This window comes from Triticum urartu, chromosome 7, assembly GCF_003073215.2.
Source record: "Triticum urartu cultivar G1812 chromosome 7, Tu2.1, whole genome shotgun sequence".
Lineage (NCBI taxonomy): Eukaryota > Viridiplantae > Streptophyta > Magnoliopsida > Poales > Poaceae > Triticum > Triticum urartu.
The window spans coordinates 661,807,549-661,822,291 of record NC_053028.1 but is presented as its reverse complement, the minus strand read 5'-3'; the positions used below and the strand labels follow the sequence as shown (position 1 = coordinate 661,822,291).

General features: G+C 47.3%; 1 protein-coding gene across 1 annotated transcript; it reads left to right on the top strand.

Annotated features, from left to right (window-relative positions):
- Positions 1-7,446: 7,446 nt before the first annotated feature.
- On the top strand, positions 7,447-9,033 carry LOC125524865 (aspartyl protease family protein At5g10770-like). Its single transcript, XM_048689899.1, has 2 exons — positions 7,447-7,594; positions 7,793-9,033. Exons 1-2 carry the CDS (start codon positions 7,447-7,449, stop codon positions 9,031-9,033), a joined length of 1,389 nt encoding a protein of 462 aa, XP_048545856.1.
- Positions 9,034-14,743: the final 5,710 nt, after the last annotated feature.

The window sequence follows — 14,743 nt, the reverse complement described above, 5'->3', positions numbered from 1 at the left end:
GCTTCTCCATAAGTCTGCGTAAACCCAAACGCTTTGATCAAACGAATGTTCCAACTCCGAGATGCTTGCACCAGCCCATAAATCGAGCGTTGGAGCTTGCATACCTTATCAGCATTCTTAGGATCGATAAAACCTTCCGGCTGCATCATATACAATTCTTCCTTAAGGAAACCATTAAGGAATGCCGTTTTGACGTCCATTTGCCATATCTCATAATCATAGAATGCGGCAATTGCTAACATGATTCAGACGGACTTCAGCTTCGCTACGGGTGAGAAAGTCTCATCGCAGTCAACCCCTTGAACTTGTCGATAACCCTTAGCGACAAGCCGAGCTTTATAGATGGTTACATTACCATCCGCGTCTGTCTTCTTCTTAAAGATCCATTTATTTTCTATGGCTCGCTGATCATCGGGCAAGTCAGTCAAAGTCCATACTTTGTTTTCATACATGGATCCTATCTCGGATTTCATGGCTTCCAGCCATTTGTCGGAATCTGGGCCCGCCATCGCTTCTTCATAGTTCGAAGGTTCACCGTTTTCTAACAACATGATTTCCAAGACAGGGTTGCCGTACCACTCTGGTGTGGAACGTGTCCTTGTGGACCTACGAAGTTCAGTAGCAACTTGATCTGAAGTTTCATGATCATCATCATTAACTTCCTCTCTAGGCGGTGCAGGCACCTCAGGAACATTTTCTTGAGCTGCGCCACTTACTGGTTCAAGAGGTAATACTTCATCGAGTTCTACTTTCCTCCCACTTATTTCTTTCGAGAGAAACTCTTTCTCTAGAAAGGATCCATTCTTGGCAACAAAGATCTTTCCTTCGGATCTGAGGTAGAAGGTATACCCAATAGTTTCTTTAGGGTATCCTATGAAGACGCATTTTTCCGACTTGGGTTCGAGCTTTTCAGGTTGAAGTTTCTTGACATAAGCATCACATCCCCAAGCTTTTAGAAACGACAGCTTAGGTTTATTTCCAAACCATAATTCATACGGTGTCGTCTCAACAGATTTCGACGGAGCCCTATTTAAAGTGAATGCAGAAGTCTCTAAAGCATAGCCCCAAAATGACAACGGTAAATTGGTAAGAGACATCATAGATCGCACCATATCCAATAGAGTGCGATTACGACGTTCGGACACACCATTACGCTGAGGTGTTCCAGCCGGCGTGAGTTGTGAAACTATTCCACATTTCCTTAAGTGTGTGCCAAATTCGTGACTCAAGTATTCTCCCCCACGATCTGATCGCAAGAACTTGATTTTCTTGTCACGTTCATTCTCAACCTCACTCTGAAATTCCTTGAACTTTTCAAAGGTCTCAGACTTGTGTTTCATTAAGTAGACATACCCATATCTACTCAAGTTATCAGTGAGGGTGAGAACATATCGATAGCCACCGCGAGCCTCAACACTCATTGGACTGCACACATTAGTATGTATGATTTCCAATAAGTTGGTTGCTCGCTCCATTATTCCTGAGAACGGAGTCTTGGTCATTTTACCCATGAGGCATGGTTCGCATGTGTCAAATGATTCGTAATCAAGAGACTCCAAAAGTCCATCTGCATGGAGCTTCTTTATGCATTTGACACCTGTGTGACCAAGGCGGCAGTACCACAAGTATGTGGGACTATCATTATCAACCTTACATCTTTTGGTATTCACACTATGAATATGTGTAACATTACGCTCGAGATTCATTAAGAATAAACCATTCACCAGCGGAGCATGAGCATAAAACATATCTCTCATATAAATAGAACAACCATTATTCTCGGATTTAAATGAGTAGCCATCTCGAATTAAATGAGATCCTGATACAATGTTCTTGCTCAAAGCTGGCACTAAATAACAATTATTGAGGTTTAAAACTAATCCCGTAGGTAAATGTAGAGGCAGCGTGCCGACGACGATCACATCGACCTTGGAACCATTCCCGACATGCATCGTCACCTCGTCCTTCGCCAGTCTCCGCTTATTCCGTAGCTCGTGCTTTGAGTTACAAATGTGAGCAACCGCACCGGTATCAAATACCCAGGAGCTACTACGAGTACTGGTAAGGTACACGTCAATTACATGTATATCACATATACCTTTAATGTTGCCGGCCTTCTTGTCCGCTAAGTATTTGGGGCAGTTCCGCTTCCAGTGACCACTTCCCTTGCAATAAAAACACTCAGTCTCAGGCTTGGGTCCATTCTTTGACTTCTTCCCGGCAGCTTGCTTACCAGGCGCGGCAATTCCCTTGCTGTCCTTCTTGAAGTTCTTTTTACGCTTGCCTTTCTTGAACTTAGTGGTTTTATTCACCATCAACACTTGATGTTCCTTTTTGATTTCCACCTCCGCTGATTTCAGCATTGAATATACCTCAGGAATGGTCTTTTCCATCCCCTGCATATTGAAGTTCACCACAAAGCTCTTGTAGCTCGGTGGAAGCGACTGAAGGATTCTGTCAATGACCGCGTCATCCGGGAGATTAACTCCCAGCTGAGTCAAGCGGTTATGCAACCCAGACATTTTGAGTATGTGTTCACTGACAGAACTATTTTCCTCCATCTTACAACTGAAGAACTTGTCAGAGACTTCATATCTCTCGACCCGGGCATGAGCTTGGAAAACCATTTTCAGCTCTTCGAACATCTCATATGCTCCGTGTCTCTCAAAACGCTTTTGGAGCCCCGGTTCTAAGCTGTAAAGCATGCCGCACTGAACGAGGGAGTAATCATCAGCACGTGACTGCCAAGTGTTCATAACGTCTTGGTTCTCTGGGATGGGTGCGTCACCTAGCGGTGCTTCTAGGACATAATATTTCTTGGCAGCTATGAGGATGATCCTCAGGTTCCGGACCCAGTCCGTATAGTTGCTGCCATCATCTTTCAGCTTGGTTTTCTCTAGGAACGCGTTGAAGTTGAGGGCAACATTAGCGTGGGCCATTTGATCTACAAGACATAGTGTAAAGATTTTAGACTAAGTTCATGATAATTAAGTTCATCTAATCAAATTATTCAATGAACTCCCACTCAGGTAGACATCCCTCTAGTCATCTAAGTGAAACATGATCCGAGTCAACTAGGCCGTGTCCGATCATCACGTGAGACGGACTAGTCAACATCGGTGAACATCTTCATGTTGATCGTATCTTCTATACGACTCATGCTCGACCTTTCGGTCTTCCATGTTCCGAGGCCATGTCTGTACATGCTAGGCTCGTCAAGTCAACCTAAGTGTATTGCATGTGTAAATCTGGCTTACACCCGTTGTATTCGAACGTTAGAATCTATCACACCCGATCATCACGTGGTGCTTCGAAACAACGAACCTTCGCAATGGTGCATAGTTAGGGGGAACACTTTCTTGAAATTATTACGAGGGATCATCTTATTTAAGGTACCGTCGTTCTAAGCAAATAAGATGCAAAACATGATAAACATCACATGCAATCAAATAGTGACATGATATGGCCAATATCATTTGCTCCTTTTGATCTCCATCTTCGGGGCTTCATGATCATCGTTGTCACCGGCATGACACCATGATCTCCATCATCATGATCTCCATCATCGTGTCTTCTTGAAGTTGTCTCGTCATCTATTACTTCTACTACTATGGCTAACGCTTTAGCAATAAAGTAAAGTAATTACATGACGTTTATGTTGACACGCAGGTCATAAATAAATTAAGACAACTCCTATGGCTCCTGCCGGTTGTCATACTCATCGACATGCAAGTCGTGATTCCTATTACAAGAACATGATCAATCTCATACAACACATATATCATTCATCACATCCTTTTGGCCATATCACATCACACGGCACATGCTGCAAAAACAAGTTAGACGTCCTCTAATTGTTGTTGCAAGTTTTTACGTGGCTGCTATAGGTTTCTAGCAAGAACGTTTCTTACCTACGCCAAAAACACAACATGAAATGCCAATTTCTATTTACCCTTCGTAAGGACCCTTTTCATCGAATCTGATCCGACTAAAATGGGAGAGACAGACACCCGCTAGCCACCTTATGCAACTAGTGCATGTCAATCGGTGGAACCAGTCTCACGTAAGCGTACGTGTAAGGTCGGCCCGGGCCGCTTCATCCCACGATGCCGCCGAATAAAGATAAGACTAGTAACGGCAAGCAAATTGACAATATCCACGCCCACAACTGCTTTGTGTTCTACTCGTGCATAGAAACTACGCATAGACCTAGCTCATGATGCCACTGTTGGGGAACGTAGCAGAATTTTAAAATTTTCTACGCATCACCAAGATCAATCTATGGAGTCATCTAGCAACGAGGGAGAGAGGAGTGCATCTACATACCCTTGTAGATTGCACGCGGAAGCGTTCAAGAGAACGGGGTTGATGGAGTCGTACTCGACGTGATCCAAATCACCGATGACCTAGCGCCGAACGGACGGCACCTCCACGTTCAACACACGTACGGTTGGGAAGACGTCTCCTCCAACTTGATCCAGCAAGGGGGAAGGAGAGGTTGATGAAGATCCAGCAGCACGCCCGCGTGGTGGTGGAAGCAACGGTGATCTCGGCAGGACTTCGCCAAGCTCAGGGAGAGGGAGGAGTGTCACGGGAGGGGGAGGGAGGCGCCAGGGGCTAGGGTGCGGCTGCCCTCCCTCCCCCCACTATATATAGGACCCCTAGGGGGGCGCCGGCCCTAGGAGATTGAATCTCCAAGGGGAGGCGGCGGCCAAGGGGGGTGGAGTGCCCCCCAAGCCAAGTGGGGCGCCCCCCACCCCTAGGGTTTCCAACCCTAGGCGCAGGGGGAGGCCCAAGGGGGGTGCACCAGCCCACTTGGGGCTGGTTTCCCTCCCACTTTAGCCCATGGGGCCCTCCGGGATAGGTGGCCCCACCCGGTGGACCCCCGGGACCCTTCCGGTGGTCCTGGTACAATACCGATTACCCCCGAAACCTTCCCGATGGCCGAAACTTGACTTCCTATATATAAATCTTCACCTCCGGACCATTCTGGAACTCCTCGTGACGTCCGGGATCTCATCCGGGACTCCGAACAACTTTCAGGTTACCGTATACTAATATCTCAACAACCCTAGCGTCACCGAACCTTAAGTGTGTAGACCCTACGGGTTCGGGAGACACACAGACATGACCGAGACGACTCTCCGGTCAATTACCAACAGCGGGATCTGGATTCCCATGTTGGCTCCCACATGCTCCTCGATGAACTCATCGGATGAACCACAATGTCGAGGATTCAATCAATCCCGTATACAATTCCCTTTGTCAATCGGTATGTTACTTGCCCGAGACTCGATCGTCGGTATCCCAATACCTCGTTCAATCTCGTTACCGGCAAGCCACTTTACTCGTACCGTAATGCATGATCCCGTGATGAACCACTTGGTCACATTGAGCTCATTATGATGATGCATTACCGAGTGGGCCCAGAGATACCTCTCCGTCATACGGAGTGACAAATCCCAGTCTCGATTCGTGCCAACCCAACAGACACTTTCGGAGATACCTGTAGTGTACCTTTATAGTCACCCAGTTACGTTGTGACGTTTGGCACACCCAAAGCACTCCTACGGTATCTGGGAGTTGCATAATCTCATGGTCTAAGGAAATGATACTTGACATTCGGAAAAGCTATAGCAAACGAACTACACGATCTTTGAGCTATGCTTAGGATTAGGTTTTGTCCATCACATCATTCTCCTAATGATGTGATCCCGTTATCAATGACATCCAATGTCCATAGTCAGGAAACCATGACTATCTTTTGATCAACGAGCTAGTCAACTAGAGGCTCACTAGGGACGTGTTGTGGTCTATGTATTCACACATGTATTACGATTTCCTGATAACACAATTATAGCATGAACAATAGACAATTATCATGAACAAAGAAATATAATAATAACCATTTTATTATTGCCTCTAGGGCATATTTCAAACATTATGCAGAGTGGAAGAATAGGGTGACAAAATGTTAGCATCAACTTGTCCGGAAATCAAAAATGCCAATTTACGAGAAACTGTCTTACATGAAATGGTTATTAAAGAAGACACACAAAGGCAAAACAAACAAACCAAAGAGGTGCCGAAATGCATAGAGGCACGCAGGCATGCAACCACTGATTTGCATCGAAATTCGTCAAGTAGTTTGGTCATTTGCTTGTGTTTTAGCCTTTAATCAACACATACGAGGCCCATGCGTGCAAATTTTGGCAGAGTTGCTTGCTCCACCCACCACACCTCCCATACTTTACTATTTCATTTGCAAACTTTAATCTAATATCTTTTGAACCGAAATCCTAAATCAAGTTTTGTTTTGCATATTCGTGTTCGTTACAACGAGTACCTTCAACCAGACTAATTTTGATAACTTTTGAAGTTTTACCAATTTTTAGATATTATAACTTGATAGTCGCGATATTAAGTTTTACTAAGTTTCATTTGCTTTTAGGGTTTAGGGTTTAGGGCATAGGGCTTAGAGCTTTGGGTTGGGGGAGATCTTAGGGTTTAAGTTTTAGTTTTTGAAACATAGTAAATGTATCATCTTTCCTATCAAATTTTAGTAGTTGAAACTTGGTGAAGCTTTTAAAACTTGTGAAAACGTACTAAAATGGTCTTTTTTCAAAGCCCTCGTCACACGGAGGATGAATATGCAAGCAAAATATAAATTGCACTTTCCGTTCACAAGATATAATAGTCAAATGAAAAATCATGAGAGGTGGGGTGGATGGGCATGCACTCTCTGCCACAAGTTGTACCACTTCAAAATTTACGAAAGGCTGCAAGTAATTAAGCTCCATCACAAAACCAATATTTGAGGCCTCCTTTAGTTCATAGGATAGGTATATCATAGGAATAAGAAAATCATAAGAAGTGAGATAACATGTATCTCAATTCCTACAGAGAAAAAAAAATCATTTGATGCATGAAATAGGATTTTTTTTCATTAAGTTCAGGCTAATGTTTTTCTCCTTTGAAATGTGAAAAATTGGTTTCTATCCTACATAGATATAGGAATTCGTTCCAACAAACCAAAGGGCTATAAATGATTTTTGTTCCGTTGAAAATCCTTCCCTGTAGAATTCCTACAAAATTTCTAAGAGCGAAAGAAAGCCTGGATTTTGACACAATCATGCAGTATAGACCGTCGAGGAGTACCTTCACGGTCGACGTCGTTCCTCGAGATGTACTTTTTATTACTTGCATGGGTATTTATATCTAGTAAAGTATGTACATATGCCAGACAATAGAATTCCTGATAATTTTGTCAACAAAAAATGACGTTACCTAATCCTTCCACCCGTGCAATTGACGAAATCAAAACTGGCGGCAACTTCTCGTTAATTAGGAGAAGATCGCAAGGCACGAGCCTCCTCTATATAAGGAGGGCTCGCATTCTGAAGCTGCAGTTGAGCCTGAGAAGCAAAGAAACAGCATCTATACGCCATGGCATCGGTTTCGAAGCTTGTGCTTCTCCTGCTGTGCGCCTACCACACTCTCGTTGCTCACGCAGGAGATGATCTTGGCAGTTACTACAAGGTTCTGCCCGCTGGCTCTCTGGAATCTGCCACCCTCAACTGCACCGATCACCAAGGTGCAGTACTGTCCACGCACTTGACATTCCAATGGATCTGGATACCAAACGTATCATTTTAAAACAACGAGTACTATACGTATCATTTTAAAAAAACGAGTATTATACGTATCATTTAAAAAAACGAATACTATACGTATAGTACTAGTATTTTGTGCACATTTCTAATCGTTTCCATGCCGATCTGGACTGTTTCAGCAGTGAGTCCAGCATCCGGCGGCGTCGTCATGGTGCCGTTGCACCACCGGCACGGCCCATGCTCCCCTGTCCCCTCCACGAAGGCGCCGACCTTGGAGGAGATGCTCCGGTGTGACCAGCTCCGAGCTGACTACATCGGACGGAAGTTCTCTGGCGCCAAGGGTGGCGGCCTGGAGCAATCGGATGTAACCGTGCCGACCTTGCTGGGCCTCTCCCTGGGCACGTTGGAGTACGTGATCACCGTCGGCATCGGCTCGCCGGCCGTGACCCAGACCATGTTCATCGACACCGGCAGTGACGTGTCATGGGTGCACTGCAAGCCGTGCTCGCGGTGCCACTCGCAGGCGGACTCGCTCTTCGACCCCAGATCGTCGAGCACCTACTCCCCGTTCACCTGCAGCTCCGCCGCCTGTGCGCAGCTCCGTCAGGATGGCCAAGGAAACGGCCGCTCCGGCTCCCAGTGCCAGTACGTTGTCAACTACGGCGATGGTTCGAGAACCACCGGGACCTACAGCTCCGACACGCTCTCGCTGGGCTCCAACGCCGTCAGCAACTTCCAGTTTGGGTGCAGCCAGTCTGAGTCGGGCCTCCTTCTCAACGACCAGGACCAGACCGCTGGGCTCATCGGGCTCGGCGGCGGTGCTCAGTCGCTGGCCACCCAGACCGCGGGCACCTTCGGCAAGGCCTTCTCGTACTGCCTCCCGCCGACTCCGAGCTCGTCCGGGTTCCTCACTCTGGGTGCAGCAACCTCGGGTTTCGTCGTCAAGACGCCGTTGCTGAGGAGCAGGCAGGTCCCGGCGTACTACATCGTGTCTCTTCAGGCCATCAGGGTCGGAGGGAGGCAGCTCAACATACCCACCACGGTCTTTTCCGTCGGGTCGCTCATGGACTCCGGCACAATCATCACGCGCCTGCCGCGGACCGCGTACTCGGCGCTGTCATCGGCGTTCAGGGCCGGCATGAAGCAGTACCCGCCGGCGCAGCCCATGGGCATCTTGGACACGTGCTTCGACTTCAGTGGCCAGTCCAGCATCAGAATACCGACCGTCGCACTGGTGTTCTCCGGGGGCGCCATCGTCAACCTCGCCCCCGAGGGGATCATTCTGGAGAGCTGCCTCGCCTTCGCGGCCAACCGCGATGACAGCTCCCTCGGCATTATCGGCAACGTGCAGCAGCGGACGTTCGAGGTGCTCTACGACGTTGGTGGCGGCGCCGTGGGGTTCAACGCAGGCGCATGCTGATCGCATATATATAACAATAAATAAATAAATAAAGAGAAGGTATTAGCATAACACGTATATCACAATAAATAAGGTACTTGTATGAGTTTATATAAAAGATTAAATGAAGCCATGTTGAATCATTGAAGATGTTAGTTCCATATTTTTGCGAGTTCTATTCATGAAAAGTTAGAACCCTTCCAATGCTTCATCGTGCTAAGGCTGCCATGTAAGCAGAAAATCTGATGTGGTAAGGTAATTAAGAAGAGAGAGATGAGTGTAGTGACTTCAGGAAGAAACAATGTCAAGCGCGAGAACCTAAACAAAACACTTAAATGAAAGAATCCCACCAATTCATGAAGAAATTTAATTACAAAATCATTAAATGAAGGATGCCTGGCACCAACAAGTTAAGCACTTATGCACTGGTGCTTACATGAGTTGCTAAAGTTTTTAATGTGCTTAGCACCTCCTGTAAGCATCAATACATTGGAAGTGGCCTTAGGCAATGTTACTCGTTTCCTGAGAACTGAGTAAACTCGTAATATAAAGAAACCCGGCAAACGAGATTGATTGCCCAATGTTGTGAAAAAACAACTCAATGATAAAATGGAACTCAGTAAAATATATCATTTGCCAAGTCTTGGGCAAATCAAACTCGGCGAACACCCAACGATGGGATCGATGGCGCTCATTATGGGGTGCGCGCGGCGGCCACCTTAAGAGCATGGTTAATAATACATCCAACTGTCGGCTATAAGAAATTGTCATGACATTTACAACCAACCTCTTAATCGGCATGTACAATAGTCCCTCCGTCTAGGTGTATAAGTTATTTTACGAAAACCTAATAATCCCAAAACACTTAGGCGCGGTGCATTAACTTCCACCTTGTTTCTTGTTTCTGGACATATCAACCAATAAGACTAGCCACAGTGGGAGTAACTTCAGCAGTAACATCGAGTGCAACTCATCAAATTTGCTTATGTGGCAACGAGTTAATGAGGAGAGAGGTAGTTTGAGTAACTTAGCTAGTTATTGTAATATCACATGTCCCAATACAATATGAGTCTATAACCTAATAAATGAATCTTTGCATGACACCACACTTATGTTACTACCCACCATGAAGGTACGTAGTAACATAATCTAGAGATATATGTATGTTACTACCGTATGTTACTCTCCATTGTGGCTAATCTAAGAGATGTGGGGTGTGCATGCTTTTAATGACTCGAGACTACCAAACACAATATGCAGTGGTTAGTACATTGCATGTAATGCTATTAATTAGCAAATAAACATTAAGTTCTCTCATTTTCCCCTCCTACTTGATCACGGTGCATAACCTAAGATGACTTATTCACCTAGAAAGAGGGAGTAGTAAGTTTTAAATATGTACTAGTTTATCAATAGTTAGCTCATCTCACATCCTCACAAAGCGTCCGGGTCTCATGTTGCAGCTGGCTACTAACCAAGAGCCTCCTTCTCTTCTCTCTCCTCTTCTCCCTCCTCTTCTCCCTCCTCCAACTAAACAAAGATATATTATTTTATTCCTTATAGCTTGCTTATGTCACCCTATTGTCACGTTGTCCACAAGTCCTGTGCAGCCAATTTTTTTTGCAACAACTGTATTGTTTCAGAAGGTTTCTGCGATAGAGATCTTGTTTCAGAAATAAAAAGAAAACAATTCAGTGATGAAGTTTTTTCAGCAACAAGGTCTTGTTTTAGAAAGTTTCTACAACACATGTTTTGTTTCAGAAATTTTTTTGGCAGCTATCAGTGTCAAAACCGGCGGATCTCCGGTTGGGGGTCCCGAACTGTGCGTCTAGGCCGGATGGTAATAGGAGGCAAGGGACACGAAGTTTTCCCCAGGTTCGGGCCCTCTCGATGGAGGTAAAACCTACGTCCTGCTTGATTAATATTGATGATATGGGTAGTACAAGAGTAGATCTACCACGAGATCAGAGAGGCTAAACCCTAGAAGCCAGCCTATGGTATGATTGTTGTTCTGTATGTTGTCCTACGGACTAAAACCCTCCGGTTTATATAGACACCGAAGAGGGTTAGGGTTACACAAAGTCTGTTACAATGGTAGGAGATCTACATATCCGTATCACCAAGCTTGCCTTCCACGCCAAGGAAAGTCCCTTCTGGACACGGGACGAAGTCTTCAATCTTGTATCTTCATAGTCCAGGAGTCCGGCTGAAGGTATAGTCCGGCTATCCGAACACCCCCTAATCCAGGACTCCCTCAGTAGCCCCCGAACCAGGCTTCAATGACGATGAGTCCGGCGCACAGATTGTCTTCGGCATTGCAAGGCAGGTTCTCCTCCAAATTCCGTGTACCTGTTGAATAAAGTCTGGTTTGTTTTAGATGTTGCGCTCCTTGGCTTCTACGGCCAATAATGGTCGTTTCCCACGTGTCAAACGAATATGAAAAGTCTGAGTGTTTTTACATTCACACCCCTAGCCGTGTAAATGAGCTGCCCTATTTACATCCAAACCACATCTTCCCCCCTTCGCGAGTGTTCATCAGAGCGCATCCGACAAAGGTCCATTCCACCATGGCCAGCCATCGCAACTCCTCCTTTCGCCCTTCCAGCCCTCAGCCTGGATATTGGGAGAGATGCTCCATCCCGCATAGCGAGCTAGTGACGCTCCAGACCAAGGGATTTCTCCCCCTGGCCTATATGATCCCGGTTCGAGCTGGTCTTGCCATCTATAACGGCGGAAAGCAAGCGGAGAGAGCCCCCAATCCCTCCAAAGGAGAGCGGGTATGCCTTGTCCCTTATTTAATAAGGGGGCTCGGGTTTCCAATCCATCCATTTCTCCGGGGGCTACTGGAGTTCTACGGCCTCCAGCTACACAATCTCACGCCTGCCTCCGTATTGCATATAGCGGGCTTCATAGCCCTCTGCGAGCTGTTTTTGGGTGTCGAGGCTCATTTCGGGCTATGGAAAAGGTTATTCTGCCTTGTGCCCCGCTCTAAGGAGGGGTCAATGTATCAAGTGGGCGGAGCCGAAGTGTGGCGCATCGCCGGGACCGGATATCTGTCCGGAACCCCAAAGAAGGCGTCCGAAGACTGGCCCTCGGAATGGTTTTATATAGAGGACGTCCCGCTGCCGGATCCTGTCCGGATCGGCCTCCCTGAATTCGACAATGCTCCCTTAAAGAAGCGCCTAAGCTGGCGTCCACGGAGCCTTCAGAGGGAAAGTGACAGGGACATCATTTACCTGATGGGCCGAATAAGATTGTTAGTCCATTCCGGACTGACCATGATCGGGGTTATGGCCGAATGCATCATGCGGGGGGTGCAGCCGCTTCAGTATAGAAGCCACCCCATGTGGGACTTCAACGGGGAGGACGACGCCACCCGCTACGGCCGTAAGGGGCCGGATTCAGCTGCCGCTCTACTAAAGATCTTGTCCACTTTGTATAAGGGAGAAGAGGAGGAATTTCTCCGCGTCAACCCACAGGGTGGATTCTCTATGCACAATCCCCCAAGCTAGGTAAGCGGTCACATTTACTTGCCCATCCGTTTTGTATTCCCATTGTTAAATATTCATTCTAATGACTTCAACGCAGGAACTGCGCCGGGCTATTAAAGAAATAAACAGCCCTCCTCCGCAACCCGAGGACCCAGGACAATCCCTCGACCCGGCCTCTCAAGAGGATCCGGACATATCTGTGGAGCTGATTGATGGAGTGTTCCATCAATTGAGCAAGGACAACGCCTTGGTGACCATTACGGCCAATTACCCAGGGCTAATCCCGGCCTCCCAGGTAACTGAGATCGAAGTCCCAGTACCCCTAATAGGTGTCCGCCCTCTCATGTTTTCAGTTTCCTGATTATAACCGAGCTTTGCAGGGGAGGTTTCTGAGACGGGAGGCCGAACCTGCGGCGGTAAGACAACGAGGGGCCGTAGGGCCCCGTGGGCAGAAAAGAGGTGCAGTTCGGACCGAGGCGTCAGCGCAAAGGTATGGCGCGCCCCATTATCCCAGGTGTTACACCTGCGAGGCATATTAACACTCATGCTCTCTTCAGGACAAAGAGACATCGCCGGACTATACCCGGAGAAGCTGCCAACCGCGCCTCCACCAGCCAGGCTCCAAAGCCTGGTCCGAAGGCGGAGGCGAACACAAGGCGCGCACCGGACGCTCCTCCGATGGAGGATGTGGACAGGTTGTCTTCCACCAACTCTGAGGTGGAGAGTGCCATGAACCACAGGCGTCGCCGAACAATTCTTCGCGATGCTTGTTTCTCCCAAGAGGCATTAGATGCCTTTAATTCGGGAGATGCGTACCTCCGTGCCGCTCAAAATGGTCTAGCCAGAGCCACGGAGCAATATGTAAAAGACATACGGGTAAGAAAATTTTGGTAATTATATGTATATACCAGTAGCCCGCGAGACTTGAAACAGTTAGAGTAACTGATTTAAGGATCATTTGTTATGCAGGTTCTTACAGAAAAGAATTCCCTACTGTCCAGGGAGCTGGAAGAGTGCAAAGCCCAACTTGAGGCCGCACTAGCCGCGGCAAGGGAGCCCAAGGAGACCCCCTCTGGTAATATACACTTCGAAAGATAAGTGTTTTGCGAAGCACGGCATGGGTGCGAATCTGACAAATGAAATTGCAGATGGCGCCGGATTGAATCCGGAAAGGCAACACCTCCTACGCCAGTTAAAGGCTGGTGAGAAGGTGCTGACAAAGGTGAGGCGTCAGAAGAACGATCTCCAAGATGCGAACACCAAGCTGGGCGTCGAGCTGAAAGATGTTCGTGCCCAGCTGTCAGACTCCGTTAGGGAGAATCAGCGGCTTCAGCGCGGCATATTTAGTAAGTGCTTGAACGAACCTTTGAAAGAAAGTTCGGCGGGGAAGTCGACTAACAGAGCAATGTCTGTAGGTGTGCTAACAGGTCGTCCTGCAGAGGAGATGCCTGGTTCTACGGGTGACCTTCTTCCCGAGCTCTCGCAACTGCTCGATCGAGTTCGGCAGGTGATGCAAGGCGTCGCCCAGGCCCTGTGGCCATCCATCTCCATGCCCGAAGGTCTTGGAGAGCTTGCGGAGAAGATAAGGGAACACGGCGGCACTTCCGATTGTGGAAGATATCGGCCTGCCGTCAAGGCGCTAGGGAGGCCAGGGCTATGGTGAAGACGTGGTACACAAAGGCTGACCCCAACCACATGGCCGAGGTCGGTCCTGTGGGGCCCGATGGGAAGGAGATCCCTGTAAGCTTAGTATACGGCCAAGTAGAATTGGCCGCAAAGTATTCCCAGCAGGACTATAAATTAGACAGCCTGTTAGATGGTATTGAAGAGGAATACAATTAGTCAAAATGACTATGTAATTTAATTGACATTTATAATGCCTTCTAGCCAGATTGTAGATCGTTTGTCATGGCCGACCTTTTCGCTTCAGCCTCGGGACCTGACGGTCCGGAGTGTGTCTGAATTCCCATGCGGTTATATAAGAACCGGGGAATGCATGGAGACCAGGCGTAGGGGTCATTAGTGTGTGAACAGACAAGTGCCCGACTAGTTATGTTATATTACATGGTTAGTAAGAAACATCTTCCAGTGAGAATAGTTCCGTTAGGGGTTCCTTTCCCTGGGAGGCATGCCCTAAAGTGCATGCCCATTCTGCGAAAAAGACGCAGCAAAAAGCATCTGGGGGCGCATAAATAAATAAGTGAAAAGATCATCTTTTAGGTCACCGACCGAGTATTCCC